The sequence below is a fragment of the Aythya ferina genome (assembly GCF_964211825.1).
Source record: "Aythya ferina genome assembly, chromosome: 1".
In the NCBI taxonomy this organism is placed as follows: domain Eukaryota; kingdom Metazoa; phylum Chordata; class Aves; order Anseriformes; family Anatidae; genus Aythya; species Aythya ferina.
The window spans coordinates 579,881-601,368 of NC_140296.1; the positions used below are offsets into that span (position 1 = coordinate 579,881).

General features: G+C 56.3%; 1 protein-coding gene across 1 annotated transcript; it reads left to right on the forward strand.

Annotated features, from left to right (window-relative positions):
- Positions 1-1,431: 1,431 nt before the first annotated feature.
- Positions 1,432-2,436, forward strand: LOC311426606 (olfactory receptor 52K2-like; the record flags this gene model as incomplete). Its single annotated transcript, XM_084503073.1, has 1 exon — positions 1,432-2,436. One exon carries the CDS (start codon positions 1,432-1,434, stop codon positions 2,434-2,436), a length of 1,005 nt encoding a protein of 334 aa, XP_084359199.1.
- Between the last annotated feature and the right edge of the window lie 19,052 nt (positions 2,437-21,488).

Consider the following 21,488-nt stretch of genomic DNA (forward strand, 5'->3'; position numbering starts at 1 on the left):
ACAAGTTGTGTCTCAAATAGTGCTGGGGAAAGACAAGTCCTGCAGAGCAGTCTAGAGAGATTGGTGGATGTAATCACTGAAAGGAACTGCCTGAAATAAACTGCATACCAGGGTGAGGAGAGCAGGCAGGTTTTCACAGGGGGGCACTGGATCCTAGAAAACAGAAGCTCTGGAAAGCAGCTGACAGCACACTTATAGGGATCACTGAGACCCAAAGGGCTAGCGCAATTTTGGATTCATAAAACAGAAATAGAGGAGGTTATATATATTAAAAAAAAAAAAATAGTAAGTTGATATCATGTAGATGTGTGGATAAAAACTCTCTCATAAGGTTTATTATGGCAGGTTGTGGAACACATGGCTGGAGACAAGAAACTCTCAGTGCTCTGGGGCTTTAGTTTATCAAGAATAACTCCTTGGCTGTGGCAAGTGCACACCTTCAGTGAAAATACTCTGCCACAAAGGGCTCTGTGGCCAAGCACAGGAAGGCAGAACAGGGTGCTGTGGCTGGAAAGAGTAGACAGGCAATGCCCAAGGGGAAGAAAAGCACAGGGTTATAACCATGAGGATAAGTAGCACTTGAGGCAAAAATCAGGGGATGGAAGTTCTCCATCTCCAGATGTTCATGAGCATGCAGCAGTGCACTGCCTTTCAGAAAAGCCTGCTTTAGTGAATACTGTGTCACTGTGATGTGAACATCAAGCAGGACAATATTCCTCATGGCTTTGGCCTGCAGTCCCGTGGGTAGATGAGTGTGCAGGCCATTAGTACCATTTTAATTGTACCTTCCTTGGCTGAGGGTAGCAGTGGCTGTTGCCTGAAACATTATTTTCCTGGCTGCAGTTTCTCTCTCAGCTCAGTTTCACCACAGACACGATGTCTGGGCAGAACTTCTGCATGACCCAAAGTGACCCAGTCCCATATGCCCAGTCGTGTCTCCAAGCAGGGGTCCTTGCTGCAAGCCCTGAAGCCACCCACTGCACTGCTCATGAGGGTTGGAGGGGAGGGGCAAAGACAATGGGGTCATCAAGCCCCCCTTTGCCCACTGCTCCCTGCAATAGTGGCTGGAAGCCGTGGCAGGGCAGGACTCCACGGTGCCAGCCTTTGGACAGACACACTTGCTGCAAAAGCCAGAGGTTACGCAGAGTGTCTGGGGGGGAATCAGAAGGGAAGGTGGCCCCACATGAGCAATAGGACAGTTTGGACTCTCCGGTGATGACTCCTCCAGAAAGCACTGCCCACAGCAACAGTTTAAAGCCTGACTGTGGGTTACAGGTGCTGAAAGATTTTCCTTATATTGCATGATGCCTGAAAACTGCAGTGTGCTCAGCATTACAACCAAACAGATGGTAGCAAAATCCCAACCTTTCTGTCACTGTGTTGCAGGGAATTAAAGTCAGGAACAAATATTTGACTTGTTCCACCTGTGCCATGCCAAGCCCCAACCAAACCAACACCAATTCTTTGCCTTTTCTCCTGACTGGCATCCCTGGCCTGGAAGATCTCCACATATGGTTTTCCATCCCGTTCTGCTTTATGTACATCATGACCCTGCTGGGAAATACCATGATCCTTCTTGCTGTGAGGCTGGACAAAAGTCTCCATGAGCCTATGTACTATTTTATTTCCATGTTGGCTGTCATTGACCTCATCTTCTCAACGGCTGTAGTTCCCAAACTGCTGGGTGTATTCTGGTTGGGTTCAAGGGAGATTGTTTTTGAGGCCTGCTTCATCCAGATGTTCTTCATCCACACGTTCACCGCAGTGGAGTCAGGGGTGCTCCTGGCAATGTCCTTTGACCGGTATATAGCCATCTGCAACCCCCTGAGGTACTCCACCATCCTAACGAGCTCAAGGACCACCCAGATAGGACTGCTGTCTCTGGCCCGGGGAGCTGCTGTCATGACACCTTTAATGTGCCTCCTCACCAGCTTGCCCTACTGCGAATCCCGAGTCATCCCTCACTCCTACTGCGAGCACATGGCCGTGGTGAAGTTGGCCTGTGCTGACCCCTCCGTCAGTGACCTCTACAGCATCATCGTGGCAACGCTGTTGGTCGGGACAGACTCTGTCTTCATCACTATCTCCTATGGCATGATCCTCAGGTCTGTGTTGAGGCTGCCATCCCAAGAGGCACGTCTCAAGGCCCTCAGCACCTGCGGGTCCCACATTTGCATCATCCTCCTGTTTTACATAGGTGGCCTCCTCTCCATGTACCTGCAGATGTTCTCTTTTGGCTTGGCACCTCACATCCAAGTCCTGGTGGCTGATTTCTATTTGACAGTCCCTCCCATGCTCAACCCATTCATTTATGGCATAAAGGTGAAGCAGATCCGGAGAGGGATTTTCAGACTGCTGGAGAAGTTGGCAGGACTCATGTTCTCACATGCTTATAAAGGCAGGCGAGATGCTCAGAGAGCAAGGCGCTCCCCATAAAATAATTTTTCTTACCCTAGACCAGGTGTGATGCTAGGTGCAATGAATGCCCGTGATGTTAGGGCAATGAATGCCCCAGAAATGCCCATCTTTCTCCAGTGACTGGAAAGGGAACCTAGACCAAAGGCCTACCACTGACATGACAAAAGTTTATTGGTGTCAAACCGATGGCTCGGTCCTGATGGATGCTGGACAACTGTCTCCTTGGCCAATGCACTCATGTTTTCCAAGATATCACCTGGAAACATGATATCATGGTATCACTTGGACAGCAGCAGCACTTCAGCCACTGCGGTACATGGGGACCCCAAAGTGTCCCCCAGGGCATGGTGCATCAGCCAGCGAGGACAGCTGTGTCCAGCAAGCAGCAGCGAGGTGGCACCGCTGTGCACAGTGCCTCATGTCCCTTGTGGGGGCATGGGAGGGTGCCCGGACCCCCTTCTTGCCTACAAGGGTTGGCAATGGCTCACCCTGTGTCTTATCCACCTCTCTTTGCAAGAGACATCTGTGCTCCGCTTCTGATCAGGAGCCAGACTGAGGCATCTAAGAAACGGTGCAGCTCCAGGCTCCCTGGGAAGGGGAGGCTGCTTTAATCAACAGCTGCAGGTACACATCCACTGCAGGAGCCTCAGTCGTCACCTCCCACGCCTCTGAGTACCCCTGCTGTATCGTCATGGTGGGGACCACACGCACCCCAATGCAAGGCAGCATGGCAAGGTGAAGTAGTGTAAGCCCTGCTGCCAGTGCAAGGAGCACTGAGCCGACCCGAGCACCAGCACTGCAGGAATCAGCTGGAAAGGAGGAACCCAAGAGGTTGTGCTCTGCATAGAAGCAATTGCTGATGTGTTTGCTGAGCTCAGAAATACTCAGAAATCTAAAGTGAAAGCTGTTTCCTATTCCTGACATATCCTGTAGCCACAGGTGCCAAGAACAATCACACGAAATAGCATTACTTTGTTAATTCTGTAAAGAGTGATTGGAGATTTATCACCTGGTTTGGAGAGGGTGGTTGAGTCAGAAATAAGGAAGAGAAAATGGTTCCTGTAAAATGTGATGCATCCATCCATCTTTACTTCCTTCTTTACTCTCTTCTGAGATCATCCAAATCTCTCTCTAAACTGACAAACCAGCAGAGTCCCGCTGACATGAATCAGATGGAAACATTTGAAATTAAATTTAATATCAGAGACTTGTTTATGTTGGAAAATACATTCAAGATCACTGAGTCTGACCATCAACCTGACCATCCCATCACCAAACCATGTCCCTCAGCGCCACATCCACATGTACCCTAAATACCTCCAGGGACAGGGACTCCAACACCTCCCTGGGCAGCCCGTCCCAGTGCCTGACCATCCTCTCCATGAAGAAATTCTCCCTGATGATCAGTTCAAACCTCCCCTGGTGCAACCTGGGGCCATTGCCTTGCATCCCATCACTTGTCACCTGAGAAAAGAGACCAGCACCTCCTTGCTGCAGCCTCCTTTAAGGTGGTTACAGGGAGATATGAGGGTCTTCCCTCGGCCTCCTCTTCTCCTGACTAAACAGCCCCATTTCCCCCCAGGCCCTCTTCACGACTTGTTTTCCAATCCCTTCAGCAGTTTCATCGCTTTTCTCTAAACACGTTCGAGAAACTCAACATCCTTCCTGCAGTGAGGGGCCCAAAACTGAACACGGTGCTCAAGGTGCAGCCTCACCAGCACCACATGCACAGGGAAAATGGCTACGAACATTCAGGCTATGTCCTGGCTATGAGCATTTAGGTGAGGCAACAGAAGAAATGTCTGCCATGAAAAATGCTTAGAACACGAACAGATCGCTTGGAAAGAAGCAACCCACTGCTGGAGGACTCCAGGCAAGCATCGTGCTGACCCTGCTGCAGGGCAGCAGAACGGTGCATTGGCAAGGACTGGACAACCCCCAGGCAGTCAGCGCTTGGTGTGACACCATGAAACTGGGAGCACGTTGCTGCACAGGAGAGGACGGTGCTCCTGGGGACTGTGCTCCCTTGGACCAGCTGCTTTGTCCCACGTACTACAGACCTCTCCATCATAACCACCCCCAGATCACAGATTCTCAGACTGAGTGGCTGTGGCTGGGGGCACCCCTGGGTGCTGCCGCTCACCCCCTGCCCCAGCAGGGCCCCGCGGAGCCGCTCGCCCAGCCCCAGGTCCCGGCGGCTGCTGGAGCCCCCGCGGAGGAGCCCCCAGCCCCTCTCTGGGCACCCGCCCGGCACAGCAGTGCTGCCTGGGGCCCAGAGGGCACCTCCCGGGCTCCAGGCTGGGCCTGGGGCCTCTGCTCCTGCTGCCAGATGAATGAAGCAAGGGGCCAGCTGTAAGAGAAAATCAGTCTGATCATTCTCTGACCATGGACGGCTGACCTGAGCCTTGCAGGACCAGAGCTGTGTTTGCTGTGGTTGTTTCCTCACAGGGACCAGACTTTGCACTTCTCCTGGTTGAACTCCATCAGGCTCCTGCAGCCCATTTGGCCACAAACCTGTCCCATTTGGCAGCAGCACAGCCACAGGGTGAACCAGCCACCCTCCATGTGTAAGTACAGGGATGGGGAAGGTGGTCCTGCCCCAGCAGGCTCCCTGACAGCTGTGCTCGGGGGCGTTGATGCAGGACGTGCTCCTGGTACCCATCACTTTGCTGAGCCGAACTCCCCGGGACTTGGCAGGACTGGGCTTTGTGAAGTGCTCTGACCCCACTGCAGCCAGAAAATCAGTGATAAGGCAGCACTGATGGTACAAGCCCCAGCTGGGGGCACTGGACACAGGGAAATCGGGGCATTTCTCCCCTGTGTTGCATTTTCCCCAGCACCACGCAGAGGCCGACGAGAACCCTGCTTGCAAACGAAGCAGGTGCCTTCCTGGGGCTGTGGCAGCAGGGCTCAGGGTGTCCCTTCTGCTGGTTGGTGCTCAGCCCATGAGCTGCTCCTGGGCTGTGATTTCTCCCTCACTTGTTTGCCAGCTCCCCCAGCCTGGGGTCTGCCCAGCCCCAGTTGCAGGGACCCCAAACAAAGAGGCCCCTTCCCGTGTTTACCTGCCCAGCTGGCAGGGTGAGCCCTGTTAGCAGCAGCCACAAGCGGCAGCCAGTAGGTGCACTGCAGCAGTAATTAGCCTCAGGACACTTCCAGCTGCTATTAACCATATCTCACTTGATAACTTTTAATTTCTCCTTCGGGTGAAATGTCCAAAGCAAACAACAGCTTAACCCTGTGGCTGCTGGGTGGGGGCAGGTGCCCCAGCAGGGCTGTTAGGAGACGGGTGGCAGGGGGTGACAAGGAGGCCCTGCAAAGGGCAGCGGGTTGGGGCAGTGGATATTGGGAATGTTTGGATCTTAGGAAGAACTTCTTTACCGAAAGGGTTGTTAGACATTGGAACGGGCTGCCCAGGGAAGTGGTGGAGTCACCATCCCTGGAGGTCTTTAAAAGACGTTTAGATGTAGAGCTCAGTGATATGGGTTAGTGGAGGACTGGTTAGTATTAGGTCAGAGGTTGGGCTGGGTGAACTTGGAGGGCTCTTCCAACCCAGACGGTTCTGGGATCCAGTGACACCCAGCCCTGGCCACGCGGCCTGCTCAGGGCCATGTGCAGGGCCTCGGGACGGCTTGGCCACAGCTCACAGGCGGTGCCCAGGCTGCTGCAAAGTGCTCCATGGCAAAACACAGAGCTGAGCCTTCCTGTCTCTCAAAATCAATGTATGCTTTAATCCCAGCCAAATTAACAACCTTTGGCAGCATTTCTTACCCCGCTGCCGCATACGACCCTTTGTGGGATCCGTGCCACAAGGGGTCCCTTTGGAAACACTGTTGGACTGAGACCCCAAGCAGCCAGTGGTGACTGCCACCAAACAGCTTTTCTCATTTCACCTCTGCATTTTCATCCCCTAGAAACGTTCCAGCCCTAGGTCTATTTTTTTTTTTTTTTTAATGGGGGGAGGGGGGGTGTGCAGAAGGAAGTGAGGGTGTCTCTTCAATTTTCACAGATCTCTGAAAAGTTTGGACTTGGCTGTTGTTTTTCACACAAGATAGCTGGGTGCCAGGGGACAGTGAGGCACAGCCGCCAAAGCAGGCGTCCCTCTGCGGAGAGACAGACAGACACAGGGGACAGAGGTGTCCCAGTGCCACCAGTGCCCCTGCAGAGCTGGGGCTGGGGAGGAATGGGGTTACGTGGAGGAGCTGGAAGCAGGGAGCGGGGTCCTGCGGGACAGGGCCCTCCTGCAGTGCGATGAGAGGTGCAGGGACGTGGGGACGTGGGGATGCTTCCTCTGCCTCTGGCTCCCAGCTCCTGCCAAGAAACTGATGCAAAATCCCCAGCGAGGCGTCACAGTTGCACACCCACTAATTGGCCCATCCGCAGCCAGCGGGGGGGCCTGGGGCCCTGCCAGCGCAGCCACCAGTAATCAATCCTCCTGTGGCCCGTGCTGTAATTACCGTCCAGCTCATTAGCACTAATTGGACTACTCCCAGGAAAGTAGCCTGATGGAAAAAAAAATAAACAGAGTTCAACTGCCTTTAACTTTGACTTGTTCAAACGCCCGGAAAGAAAATAAGTGAGAGGGCCCCCGATGCCGTGGAGGGACGCCCCCGTCCCACAGCCCAACCCTCCCAGGGCCGGGGCCGTGCTCAGGTCTCCCACTGAGGTGAATGGCACAAGGGCAGGGGGCACGGCGATGCTCCCGCACCCACAAAATCCAGGGCCTGTCCCAGCTGCAGGGGGGGCACGGCTGGGCCGGGAGCTGGTTTCCCCTTGGGGTGCCAGCTTCCCCTTCAGGTGCTGCTCTCTGTGAGCTGCACCACAGCAAACCCTTTCACCTCCTGTGTCCCCAAACCAACGCCCCCTCCCCACTGCACCACCCATGCTCAGCATCCCCGTGTTGCAGGGACCCGTCCGCACCCTGCTCCCCTGGGGTCTGTGGCCTTGGAGCTGCTTTGGGAGCGCAGCCAGAAGGGACCCAAGGTGGCCTGGGCTGGGAGGGGGGGTCTCCCTGCCCCTGTCCCCGCTCCTGAGCCCGGCAGTGCACTGCATGTGCTGCCAGCTGCCCTTGCCTGGTGTCCCCAGGCCTTCGCTGAGCTGGTTCAAGGCCACGTCCTGGCAGACAGCAAGCTGCTCTGCAGGCCAGGGCGAGGTTCTCCAGGGCCATGGGGGTGGCAGCAGGAGCTGAATGTGTCAGCAACAGGTCCCTTGGCCACCACCCATCCCCATCCCAGCTGGTGGGCCAGGACAAGTGCCACCAGGTCCAAGCAGCAGAGGAGTGGCCCAGGGGACAGGACGGGATGGGCAGCGGTCGGGGAGAGGGTCTGCATTGCCCCACACCCCCCCTTCTTCTGCATCCCCCTGTGGGGGCACAACCCCAGAACCAAACTCCCTGGGAGTGGGGTGTCCTGGTTACCCCCAGAGCATTTTAGCCTGCGGGGCACAGAGGGGTGAGACCAGAGGATGGTCTGAGGGGCTGCAGGGAGATGTTGGCTGAGATCCTGGCAGTGTCCACCCGTGAGCTTCCCCAAACCATCCCTTCGTGCTGCACTGGGCCCAGCCAGCAGGAGCCCTGCAAGCCCCAGGGCTGGTGCAGGTCACAGGGGGGTTCCTGGTGAAGCCGTTTGGCAGTGGGACAGCCGGGGGCATCCTGCGGGCCCCCACAGCCCTACACAACCAACTCACTGCTGCTTGGACCAAACTGGCCCTGGGGTGTGTCAGAAGCACCTTGTGCTGCCCCCGTGGTGCTCTGAAGGTGCTCTGAAGCCCCTTCCACGCTTGGAGAGGGGACACCATGGAGGGACAGCACCACGCACCCCCTGTACACACACCCCCCATGAGCTACAGCACACCCAAAGCCCTGGCAGAGGGGCATGGGTCCAACCCAGGACACCAAATCCCCAGCCCCACAGCAGGGCCATGCACAACCGAGCTCCGGGAGCAGCTCCCTTCCCAGCCCCAGGTCTGCACCGCGGGCAGGGGGGGACTGGGGGCAGCAGGAGCGCACCCTGCCCGGGCTGCAGGGGCAGCCAGCGAGGGTCTGTGGGGGTCCTGGGTAGTTTGGGGCAGAGTTTGGGTCTGTGCGTGTCCGGTGCTGCCCTGCTCTGCTCCAGCAGCTCCCTGGTGGGCCCCAAGCACCCCCCGTGGTCGCACTGCTGGGTTTGGGGGTCCGCAGGGCACGGGGGCCGCGCTCCCCCCTGATGCAGCCCCGCAGCGAGGGGGAGGCCTTGGAGGCACCGCCGGCCCCGGCACCCGGCGTGGAGCGAGGGAGGCACCTCCTGGCCAGCAGGCAGCACTGCCACCCCCTGCACTGCCACCCCCACCTCCTGCACTGCCACCTCCTGCTCTGTCCCCCCCTGCAGTGCCCCCTCCCCTTCCCAGAGCTTAGCCCAGGCTGTAGCAAGGCGAGGGGACACCGTTCTCGCAGCCCCTGCTGATGGGGAGGACCCCCAGTGCAAAACAGCACCCACCTCAGCTGCAAACAAAGCACCAGGGCATGCCCTGATCCTCCCCGAGAGTGTCCCAGCCGCTGCTGTGACACCGGGGCATCACAGCTCCATGAACATTTGCCAGGCACCAGCACGGGGGCTTCAAACTGGACTTTGCAAGCAGAAAGTGTCCACAGCAAAACCTCCTGCTCTGATGCTGCTCCAGCATCACCTGTGAGCATTTGGGTGTCCTTGTGCCCTTTCCCCAGTCTCCTATCACACATGTGTCTGCACATTTAGCTTTCCCCAGGCTGTTCCCAAGCCCATGCATTGGACTCTGATGCCATTTGCAGCAGGAGCGTTGTGTCCTCCTGCAGCAGTGCTACCCCTGCACCGTGGCTGGGACCTGGCTGGGAGCTGCTCCTGGGTGCAGACAGCAAACAGGGCAGGGCCAGCTCTCCAGGAGCCTTTCCTGGTGCTGGCTGATGGGCTCTGCTCACCGGGCTTTATGGGTCAGACCAGGATCAGCCCAATGAGGCCCTGCCTGTGGCTGGGGCTTTACCTGCTCCCACCATACTGTGACATTGCTTTGCAATGGACCCCCCCATCCCTGGAGCAAACCTGGATGAGATATCTCATGTTGTGCTGGTCTTACCTGCCTGATCACCCAAGGCCCTCACTGATCCCTGGGATACATCATGCAGGGTTAAATGCAAACAGAAAAAAAAAAAAAAAAAAAGGCGCAAGGAAACAGCCTCAGCTTCCATGGAAACAGAGGAGCACACAGAATTCGGATTTCAGGTGCAAATCAGGATCCCTTCCCTACAAGTACCATAGTGGCCCATGTCGATGCAGACACGGTGCTGCCTCGTGATGTCCACGGCTCGGCCATGTCCCCCCCCAAGGGCCAGTGCTGGGGGAGCCACGGCTGAGCTGAGCCCCTGGCTGAGCCCAGGCGAAGCCCTCGCTGGGCTGGGGCAGGGATCTCACGGGCATGCAAACAGCCAGTGGGCACCCGGCACCCAGCACCCATCCCGAGCGCTGCCTCCCTTACTGTGGCTCTGCTGGGTGTCCCCACAAGGAAGCTGATGGTTTGTGCCCAACTCAGAGCGTAACCGAGCCGGCATCCCCGTGCAGCACTTTGGACCTCCGTGCAGGGCTCCTTGTTATTTCTCATTGCTGCGGTCTCTGGCTGTTTTTCTGCTCTGGAAGCATTGGAGGCTGTGAGCTTCCCCGGGTTAGCCCAGCACCTCTGGGGCAGGGGAGGATGGGGAGGCCTCAGTGCAGCAGCAGAACTGCCCAACACCAGGCTGGCAGAAACACACCGAGGAGGATGGAGCAGTCATGGGGCTGACGACAGGCACTGCTCAGGGTGCTCAGCAGGACAGGGACCTGCTCAGGCTCTCCAAGTGCCATGGGGACACGGGGATGTCCACGTGCCATCTACCACTATAAGAAATATCTCCCTGGGCTTGTTGGTAAGAGGACGTAGGAGAGTAGCTGAGCCAGGCACACAAGTGGGGAGATGCTGTCAAAGCCCAGCAAGAAGCTGAACAGCAGCTTGGGGGTGTGCTGGTGCACAGAGGATGAAGGGCAGAGGACAGACCTGTGGGCCAAGGAGTCCTTCTCCAACCCAAATGCCCCGCGTGGTGGTGGCCTCCTGCACCGGGATCCAGTGAGAGGCCACAGCCCCCGAGGGCCCTCTCGTTTTGGTGCCTTCCTCCTGGGGGCTGAGACTGTAGCACTCAGACTGGAAAGCAAAGAAAAATGGACAAACTTATGAAACTGGGCTTTGTGCAGGTGTTTCCCGTGTGGACTCTTTGATGCCTGTCCCCACGAACCCTGCTGGGGTTCCAGGCATCTGAGGTTGCTCCTCTCCACCTCCTTGGCACCGGCCAGCAGGCTCCAGCCCTAGGAGAAGGAGGCAGCAGCACAAGCCCAGGGGCACTGCTTGCTGCAGGGCAGGGACTGAGCAGCAGGCACGGTGCCGACCCCCCCAGGCGCTCCAGCCCCACGCTGCATGGCCCAGGACCAGCGCTGAGCCGCGGGCTGGAGGAGCTCAGCACCAACATGTGCACAGAGCCCTGCAGAGCTGGTCCACGGCCAGCATCTCTGCACCCCAGCGACCACACAGAGCAAAGGAGCAGTGTTTATTAATCTCTTGAAATCCTCAGAGGAGAACTAATGAGTGTGCCTGCCTGGGAGAGAGCAGCAGCAGCAGCACAAGGAACTGCTGATGTCTTATTTCGGCCCCGGGGCCCCGCAGGCTGTGCAGGAAGGGTCCGGCTCAGGGGACGGAGATGCCCTTTCCCTTTGGGGTCTGCTTGGGGTGAGGCTGCATGAGGGAGGGCTGGGAGAGCCCAAGGCTTGCTGGCACCACCGCCTGCGTGTGTCCCAAAACCCAGGCTGGAACAACCCTGGGAGGCCGCTGGGTCTGTCCCTGTGCCCCAGCACTCAGCCAGCTGCACGGCGCTCCTCACGGCTGGTGGGGTTTAGCCGCTCTTTAAACATTTTGCAGATGTTTTGAGACGCTCCCGTGTCTTTAGCCTGTATCTCGCCTTGCTGTTAAAGACATTCTCCTGCTCTCTCTGCAAGAGTTTCTTACGTGATGATCAATTTCATATCTTACCTCAGTCTGCTCCAGACTAAATGCCACCAGTTCCCTCAGCCTCTCCTTCTGGCCATGTTTTCTAGGCTCCTGATGATTTTTGTCCCTTTCCTGTACCACGTCGCTCAGTGGGCACTGCTGGTCTCTTGAGATCCCAGCTGGGTGCCCCTTGTGCTGCAGACCCAGCTCTTGGCATGTCCAGCTGGGTGAAAACGATGCCTTCTCTAAATATCACCTTTCCCAAATGACCCAGCACCTGGTTTTAATGAAGTGTTTGTGCCCTGTTTGGTTTGTGCCAAAGGTTTGTGCCCACCACCCAGCGTCGTTGGCTGTCCAGCCCTCCAAGCCCCTGCGGCACAGCCCTGGTGCCACTCTCTGGCCACGAAGGGCCACCCAGATGCCCGGGTCTAGCAAAACCCCGGCGCTTCCCAGATTCCAGCCTTTGGGCCAGATCTCCCCCGCCCAATTCAGATACGAGGAGGAGCAGGACAGCCTTCTCCAAGCCATTGCAGATGCTCTGGGACACTTTGTCCCTGCAGCTCCTCTGTCAGGGATGCGGGGGCACAGGCCAGCTTCTCTCCGGGGTCTCTCTTAACCAAACACCCCCCTTTTCTCCGCAGCAGGACCAGCAGTTTTACCATCACTTAGTGGGAGAATTTTCTTCATTCTAGAATATTCATTTCAGGATATTTTCTTAATCTATCTTGCTGTGTTTTGCCTCAGCCTTCACCCTGCAGTCAGGATTTTTTCCTGAGCTCTCCTTGGGCTTTCCCAACCCTTCCAGTTGTATTAATGTCAGACTGAGCATTCACACTGCCTACCACCTAGCTCTCCTCTTCCCATTCTGATTGTGCATCAGACACAGAGGGAGGGGGTGGTTACAAATCCCCTGCCTAACCGGGATTTGATTTTTGCCCAAACCGTGCTCCTCCGTGACTCAGCCAGAAAATGACTGCTGGTGTGATGAGAATAACTAGAGCTGAGTGGAAATGGGGTAAAACCCAGCAAGGGTGGCCCAAAAGGAGCTGGTGCCAGACCAGATGGGTTTATGGCTGCTGGCTGGGGGAACTGGCCAGCCACGACCCCGGAAAGCAGCAGATGCCTCGAGGCAGCTCAGGAGGAGGAGATGGGACCTGTGGAGACATCGGCAGGGCAGATGGTCTCAAGCAGCACCAGCAAGGGATGTTCCAGCCCCATGGAGCACATGGGTGGACTCCCTGGGGCTCAGGACCAGCCTGGTTTGCTGCTGTCATTAAGGGTTTATCACAGACTGCAGGGGCAGTGAAAGCTGCTGACAGCCCACGGCTGGGGGGCCTCACCCAGGCTGCATCACACGGGACAGGAGGGAAGCCTCCAGACCTTGTGATGATGTCCAGGCTGCCAGCAGCATCTTTAACAGAAGTGGAGGAAGAAGCGATTGCTGGAAGTCCTTGATGCGAACAGCCTTGAGCCCTTCTAATTAATAGTGCTGCCTCGAGCACCACGAGTGACTCATGGGCCACTTAATCCCCCGATGCTCCCCGTTCATCCCTTGGAGGCTCCGCACCAGGGCTGCTTGCTGCACTGTCAGAGACCTTGGAGAAACCCACCTGCGGCAAAGCCCACACACTCCAGTGGAGGAACACATAATCCTGCAGGAACAAACTGCCGGTTTCCTGGCCAGAAACCTGCCTCCTGTGAAACCGAGCTGGCAGGCACGGGCTGTATTTATAGCCTCTGGCTGCGTGTTGGCAGAGTCCCCGGTGAGCTGCTCCTTCCCACTCCTGGAGCACACCCGGAGCTCCAGGGTCTGGCTGAACACGAGCAGAGGTCCCAGGCTGGGGTTTGGGGTGTCCCAAGGGAGCAGGGCTTGGGGCTGCTTCTGTTCCTAAATCCCAGAGCCAGCTCTGTCTCCATCAGCACTGCAGCACTGAGCACAGGCAGCTGGAGAGAAATGCAGATTTCAAGCACTTGTTGAAAAAAAAAAAGGGGGAGGATGCATCAGGGAGCCCTTTGGTCTGCTGCTTCCAGCCATCTGATGGCCAGTGCTGGGTTTCACGTAGCTGATGCTCTCCTGCAGCCCCCTCGGTCAGACATCAGACTTTCTCCTGCACCCACACCATCTCATGGGGCTCAGCCTTGCTCCCGCTGCTGGCTGGGCACGGAGCAGGAGGGGGTCTCAGCAATTCTGCCTCTCCCCAGCACCACCCGGCCAGCGCCTGCCCCAGCCACCAGGCTTCTTCTGCTCCTTACAGAAGATTTTCTCACCACCCATCTTTTCTCCTCTTCCCTTGCCCCCTGCCTGCTCTTTTGGTGTGCACTCATTCACCGTCTCCCCCTGTTTCATAAGGTTCATGTTTAAAATTAAGCTTTTTGGGTCGACACCGATGGGAAGCCACATGTTGCCACACAGACTCAGATCACGTTTCCCTGCCGAGCTCAAGGGACCGATGCTGCCCAAACAATGTCCTTAAAACTGCCCATCCCTTAAAAAACAGCCTTTATGGATGCCCCCGAGCATGGTGCCAGCAGCTGTGATACGAGCATTGCTTCCAGAGCTGGGGACAAAACCACTGGTTCCTGGTCAAGGTGTGGGGCTGCCTCGCTGCTGCTGTGCCGCGGTCCTCCCCGTGCAGGAGGAAAGCCCCTGCCGTGGCACCAAAAACCCTGCAGGACGTGAGTCCCTCCTTCACACCCTGTGTGAGTGTGCCGGACCTGAGCACGGGGCCCTCTCCTCCCTGGGGGCACTGGCAGGGCTTGGAGAGCCCGCAGAAGCTGGGATGCTCGCTGAGGGTGCTCGGGCAGCGGTGAGCAATGTGAAATACAGGCTGCTCTCAGAAAGCAACCAGGAGTTGCAAAGAGGTGCAGGAACAGCTGTGTAGCAGGAAAAAATGACCAAACTGGCCTCCAGAAGGCACGCAGGTGCTGCTTTTGGAGGTTCATGTCATGGTGTGGTGAACCACGACCTCAGTAACGGAGCCCCGGGGACCCAGGACTGCAGGTGCCCTGGCACCACTCCTGCATTGCTCTGCTCCCGGGAGGAGACTTTTGGGCAGGGCTGGGGCAGGGCTGGAGCTCAGCTCACAACGGGGAAGCAGGGATGTTTATTTTATGAAGGAAATAGCAGAGTGGACGGGATTTGCTCAGACAAACACACAAAAGCTGTGATGCTTCTGTCAACACTGAATCAGTTTGATGTCCATCTCGCTGCTCTGAAATGGCTTTCCCTTGATGTTTGTGCTCATTCTTTGCCAGCGCTCAGGCAGATTTCCATCCTGCCCGAGCAGGCAGCAGCACACGTCTCCAGCTCAGCTCCCCCGATGCAGCCCCGGCCCTGGGAGCGCAGCCCCCGTGCACCAGCAGCACCCCCTGCACAGGCAGAGCTCCTGGGACACAGACAGGGGAAGAGGCAGGGGATGGAGGCAGGAGAGCAATGCCCCACGCCTCCCCCAGCGCTGCTGCACCACTCGTGTGCACTGCTGGTGACTTCTGAGAGCCCCAGGACGGGGGGCTGGCCAAGCCAGGGCTCCGGACCCACAGCACGGTGGATAGTCCCCTCCAGGAACTGATTCAGATTCCCAAAGCATCCTAGCTCTAGTAAGGCCAAAATGGTGCTCTGAATAGCTCCTTTTGTGCTGCTGTAGCAGTGGGCTGGCTTCCTTACCCTGAACAAGACTTGTGCCTGAGTCATGGCATCTGAAAGCTAAGGACAGACAAAACCTTACGGGACAGCGACCAGGGCATTTCAACATGAGACTACAGCCAAAGGGAACGTGCAAATAGGGTTCACTGAACACCAGTCTGATGGAAAAAAAAAAAAAAAAAAAAGAGGGGTTTGTGCCCTGGACACTCCCTGAAATTAATGCTGTCCCTGGATCAATGCTCATGCAAGAGGCAGCACTGCCCAGGATTCCAAAATACCAGCATCTCTCAGATCTTGTCTGACTTTGTGCTGACCACATAAATTAGCCAAATGGGCCCTGTGGCCAACTGGCAGGCTCTTGCTATGTTCCCACGCTAAAAACCTTCTGGACTCAAAAATCAAGTGGCCATACTGAAACCACCCCGCCAGCCCCCCAAAAGCAAGCCCAGGAATTGTTTGAGGTGGGTGGCTGTTGTCCAAGCCGTGCCAGGGGCCACGCCAGGAATTTAACGTGGGGACCGTCCGGCTGTAACGCCCTGGACCTGGTGCAGCTTTATTTTTCTGCCACTTGCTTGTCATTTCAGCTCCCACCATCCTGAGCTGCTCCTAGCAGTATAAGTGGAGTGCACATGGAAAATTGGGTCTGCTGTGCTGATGTGCACACCCAAACTTGCTCTTCCCCTCGCAGAAATCACCTGCTTGGTGTCTTCCTCAGAGCCCTGCTCTGAGCACAATGAGATGGAGAGGCCGGCTGGTTTGGGGTATCAGTGACACAAATTCCTGCCCTGTTTCCTTCCTCCCAGTCCTGCTTGATAACGGGTGAAACCTGCTGGCAGCTTGGAGCTGGGCCGAGTGCTGCAAATCCTTGAGTGCATAGGTGCCTTTTTAGTTTTCACTCATTTTTCAAATCTTCTGTTGCCTTTCACTGACTGAAGGAACAGAAGAGAAAAGAGGCAGCAGAGGTCAGCGCTGCAGCTCTGTGCAAGGGCAGCCCCTCAGCAGTGATCAGCTCTCCCATTCTCACCACTTCTAGCTTCAGTTTCCATGGCCTGCCCGGCATAACAAGCGTTTTATTGCAGGGGAAGAGATCTGCAGCAGGAGAAGCCGTGCTTTCTTCCTTCGGGCCCAGGAAGGCTGAGCCCTGCCAGCAGGCTGACGCTGGCAGGGAAGCAGACGGGGTCAGCCAGCACATCCCAGGCTGAGTTACAGAATCACAGGATCACAGAATTCCTCCTGGCTGGATTCCCTGGGGTGCACAAGCACAGATGGCTCCTCCTCATCCATTTTTTCTGCCTGCACCTTCTGATCATCACGGCAAACTCCGTCCCCATCTGCGCTGAGGGCGCAGGAAAGCCTCCACCCCCCCTGGACCTGCTGATTGCTCTGATCTCTGCCTCTCCAGCACATTTCTGCCCAGGCTGCTGCTGGGTTTCCTCTTTGATCTCAGCTCCATCTCCCTGGGGGCTGCCTGGCCCAGATGTTCTCCTGCACGTTTTCATCATGTTGGATCGTTCCGTCCTCACGGACAGGTCTGTGGCCATTTGCAACTCACCACAGGGCACAGATATCATGACCAGAAAACACCTGTCCTGGTGAACCTGGCTGCGGTGGTGAGGGGAAGCTCCTTCATCAGCCCCGTGGTGGTTCTGGTGTCCGAGGAGCACTTCTGCCACTCTCGTGTCATCAAACACTTTTTGAGCACAGCCCAGGTGAGCCTGTCCTGCAGGGACATCCCCAGGCACAAGACCATAGGACTAAATGTGACAATCATCTTCAGCTTAGGCTTCCTCCCGACATCCTACCCCAGGACAATCCCAATGGCCCTGAGAAATGCCTCGGGGAAAGTCAGGCGTGAAGCTCTCCGTGTGCCACTCACCCCATGGCCATTCCAGTGACTGATGGTCTGAGGACCACAGGCACCAGGGAGCTCCTCCCAGCACTCCCAAAAAATGAGGTTCAGTGTCAGTCCCCTTTAAGCCAGCAGCCACAAGCAAGTGCAGATACCGTCTGCCTGTGCAGATGCTCAGCATCCTGCTCGTCACCATGGAAATGGAGCTCTGAACACCCTCTGTCAAAGGAGAAGAGAGTTTCATGACAGGCGACAGAAGTTAATTGTGAAGGCGAGGCAAAGGCAAAGCATCAAACAGAGGCTGTATGTGCATGCGTGAGCAATTTCCAGATTCCCTGGACCAGCCAAACACTGCCAAGCTTCATCAGTTCTCCTCCACACTCAAGCTGCCCCGACAAGCTTGTGCCAGTCTTTGCCACCTGAATTTGTGTTACCGGGCACACAAATTTAGGGTGAGGGATTCGGGGCTGCCTACCCACGCGTTCCCTTCACCGAGCAGGGGGACAGGAGGGTGCAGCACCCAGGTCAGTGACGCAGGATGAGCTCCCCAAAATCAGCCTGACAGCTGTAGCACAGTCTGGGAACCACAGGCTTGGGATGCTGCATCTTGTGGCTTTCCTCTGTCCCAGCCCAATGGCAAGAGACAACCTGCCTCTTTGAAATTGTCCCGCTGGAGATGCTGCCAGCTGACCCCAGGGTGCTCCCCAGTCCGACCTCCTGCTCCTGAGGGCCCTTCTGGGCCAAGGCTAACTGGAGGATGGACACTGCCCTGCCGGCAGGTATCCCACAGGTCGGGAGGGGATCTGGTCCCCAGCGCCCCGTCCCAGGTCACTCAGTGCCCAAGAGTGCGAAGATCCCCAGCAATGCACCGTGTTGAAAAGCTCCTTTCAGGAACACAGGATGAAAACGTTGTGCTTGTGTCAAGTGGAGAAGCTCAATGAAACCTCTTCTCCCAAGTTTCTTTGCTTTGGTGCCTAGGCAAATCCAAAAGTGCCTGGCAGACACAGGGACAGAGAGTGGGACACCCAACATCCCACAGCCCATGCCCCTCCGGTGCTGCAGGTGCCCTTCCCTCACCTGAAACCGCACCACACTGGGGGCTCCTGGCCGGGGGCTCTGCCCACCTCTGCAGCTCCATCCTCCAAAAAACCCCACTTGGACTAGGGAAGGTGTCCAGTCAGTGCCTAAGCTCCAAGAGATGCTGCAAATGCACAGGGAAAAGTGTGCTGGGCCTGTCTGTGCTGGAGTTATGCTCCCTGCAGCAGCCACGCAGCGCTGTGCCCTGCACGTGCAGTTGCACAGCCCTGGTGTCCCAGCGCTGCTGTGCCTGCTGCTGAGCAGTGCTGGCACCGCACCAGGGCTCCTCCGACCCCCAGAGCCAGCAGGGCCGGGGAGGGGACATCACCAGGCAGCCGACCTAAACCACCAAAGGGATGTCCCATGCCCTGTGGTGTCACACACAGCAATAAGAGGTGGGAAAAGGAAGAAGGGGGGTGTGGGGGGGTGCTCTTGTGAAAATGTCTGTTCTCCCGACACAGGCTGCGTGCCTTGAGGCCCTGCCTGAATTTCTGCCCAGCAGGGTAAAACCACCACAAAAAGAAGTAGGAAACAGGAGGGCAAGACACCAAGTGCTGTGCTCCCTCTTTATTGCCTCCCAGGCCCAGGAGCTCACCAGCTCGTGGGCTTCTTGAGCCCACCTTGCCCTTCTTCCCCTGGAACCGCTCCATTCTGTTATGTGCCCAAACGAGAAGGGTTGCCGAAATAAAGTGCTGCAGTGGCCGTTCCTGCAACAACCTGCAGCAGGCAATGAACAAAATACACGGCCCTGCTAATGCCAAGCTCTTCTTACTCACAGGAGGAAACTGAACTTTTGGTTGGTGGTAAAAACACAAGTACTGAGTGTGCTTCAAAGCTTCTGCACCAGACCACGCTGCAGGAATCCATTCAAAAGAAACCACACGGGCACCTGGAAGGGGGGAGGCAGTGCCGAGGATCCTGAGCACTCCCAGGCAGAGTCAGGGGGCTCCGAGCAGCTCAGAGGGGATTGCAGAGAGCTGCCTGGCTTAGTCCAGAAACGCGGCGTTTCCTATCCAAGTAGCTGAAAAACAGCAGGAGGAGCTGGCCATGGATGCACAGGGCTTTCTGTCGGCAGCTTTAAAGCCTTTGAACTCTCAGAGCGTGTTGTTTTTCCTTTTGAAACAAATGCTTTGGTATTTTTAATCTAACAAATAATCAGTGTTACAAAAAAATGTGTGTACAGCCATAACAGACAGCCCAGGACATCCACAGGGCCATAGGATAGCTGCCCGTTATAGACAGCAACCTCCGCCAAAAAAAAAAAAAAAACCCTACAAAATAATGCAGTGTATTGAAGTGGAGTCCAGTATAACTACATGTATATAACAACTGTAACAACTGCAAGCAAATGTTCTTAGTGCACAGGACACTGACGGACCCTGGGGGTGCAGCATGGGCAGTTGCTGCCTGTAGGGGCTGGGGGGGAGCTCTGTGACTCGGCTGTTCTGGGATCAGCCCCACAGGATGCACACGGAGGGGCACAAACTCCCAGGCAGCTCGGTGCTGACCACCAAAGTCCTGTCAGGAGCCCCTCAGCCTCAGCCTGGCACCCCAAAACCGATGGGCTGCGGGAACCTCGGGATCACAAGGGCTGATCCTGCAGTCGAGAGCACGCTCTCAGTCAACATCCCAGGCTGCACAGCAGGAGCTGTTGCATCTTACCAGCAAAAATAAAGAAATAACTCTCAGACCCAGCCACCTCATCATTCCTTTGCAAACTGCCCCCCTTTTGCAGTCCCAGTGCCCTGGGACTTTGAGCAGAGGCAGAGGTGGCTGTATGGCCCCGGGCTGCCCTGCTGGGCCAAGAAGTGGGCTGCAAAGCCAGGCAGCAACCCCTCCAAAAACACCCTCATCCTCTGGGACTCCCCATGCTCCGGGAACCTCAGGCTCTGCCTTTCCTCCCTTTCTTCACATCCGTGTGCCCAGCAGCTCTCCACACAGTCAAGGTGGGGAAAAGCCTTAGTGGGCATGCCAGCTTCACCTCCCGCTGCCACAGGGCTCAGCACGGGGCTGCCACCGGTGCCGTTTGGTCCTTGCCACCATGCCAGCACCTGGCTCTTACCCTACTGCCCGGCACTCATCCTGCACTGCCCGAGGATGGAGCAAGGTGCAGGGCACCGCGGGGACATCCCGTCCCACAGCAGCAGCTGGGCCAGCCTTGGCAGCCCCGATCCGTGGCTTGCACCGCAGCCTCCAAACCCTCTCTGCCTCTCCAGCGCTGCCCACTCCCAGCAGGAGTTTGCTGAGAGCCACGAGCACTCGGTACCAAGGCTGACTCCAGCTGTGTGTTCCAGAAGTGTGAATAATTCGGGTCTTGAGAAACATGGCTAACCAAGGGAGGAAAGGAGCAGGACCACACAGAGACCTTGATGGAGCAGAGAGCCAGTAACAGCACAAAGGAAGGACACCGTGCCCATGGTTGCTGTTTCCTCCCTTTCCTCCCCGCTACCTCATTTTGTCTCCTAAAAGCCATTACAAACCCTCTGTCATTGTATTCCTGCTCGGCGTCTGAACCTGGGATGAAAGGAATGAGAAGTTCGATGTCTGAACACCCGCATTGTGCCTGCCACGCTGAGGGGATGAGGGCTGCACAGGAAACAACGGAGAGCAGGAGCTGACGGCGCTGCAAAGTGAATATTAAACAGAACTGGCTGTACAGCAAAACTTTATGCTTGTTACTGAGTTTGACTTCAATGCCGGTGGGGAAAAAAAATAGGCAACGCAAGAGCTGCAGGGAATCAGCATCTTCACCCAGCAAAAACCCCTCGCTTTTTACAGAGCACAGATGAGTTCTGGGCAGAGACAGCGCAGTCTGTGGGTACTTTCTGTATTTGCCATCTGATATTCTCAACAGTGTCTACAGAAGTTCATTGTACACTTCCTATAGCAAGAAACTGATATATTAAAAATGTCATTTTTTAAATAAGAAACTTAGATAGGGAAGAGACGTAGGGGCAAAGACAAGCTCCTTGTTTTCCTGCTGCATTGCGGCTGCAGAGTCAGGAATCTCAGTTATGCTTTGCTGCCATAAATTAAGAGGCATCAGCTCAAATACACAGAGGCAATAAGAAAAGGGAAAAAAAGCGAGAGCTCCTACAGCTCTGAGTGGCACAGTCCTCCTGGGCTGAGCCTTACAAAAGCTGCATGACAGAACGAAACCTGGGACCAAGGAGCTGAGGAGGGCTGCAGTCACCCCGGGAACAGGAGCAGAATTCAAACCACCTTGGCAAACAGGACAGGTAGCCTGCAATCCACTGTGTGAAACCCAGCCCAAACCAGCAGCAGGTTCCTCACTTCGAGGGGAAACCAGAGCACAGCTCCACAGCGAGATGCTCCTGGGTAGTCAGAGGGGTGGCAGGGATGGGGCTGGGGCTCGGAGCAGATCACAGCCCCCAGGAGCCAGCAGCGCCGTGCCAGGTCCAGAAAACATCCGTCTCCTCCCAAAGCTTCGTAAAGGCAGCGCTGCACACAACACCCGGGTGTTGGTAT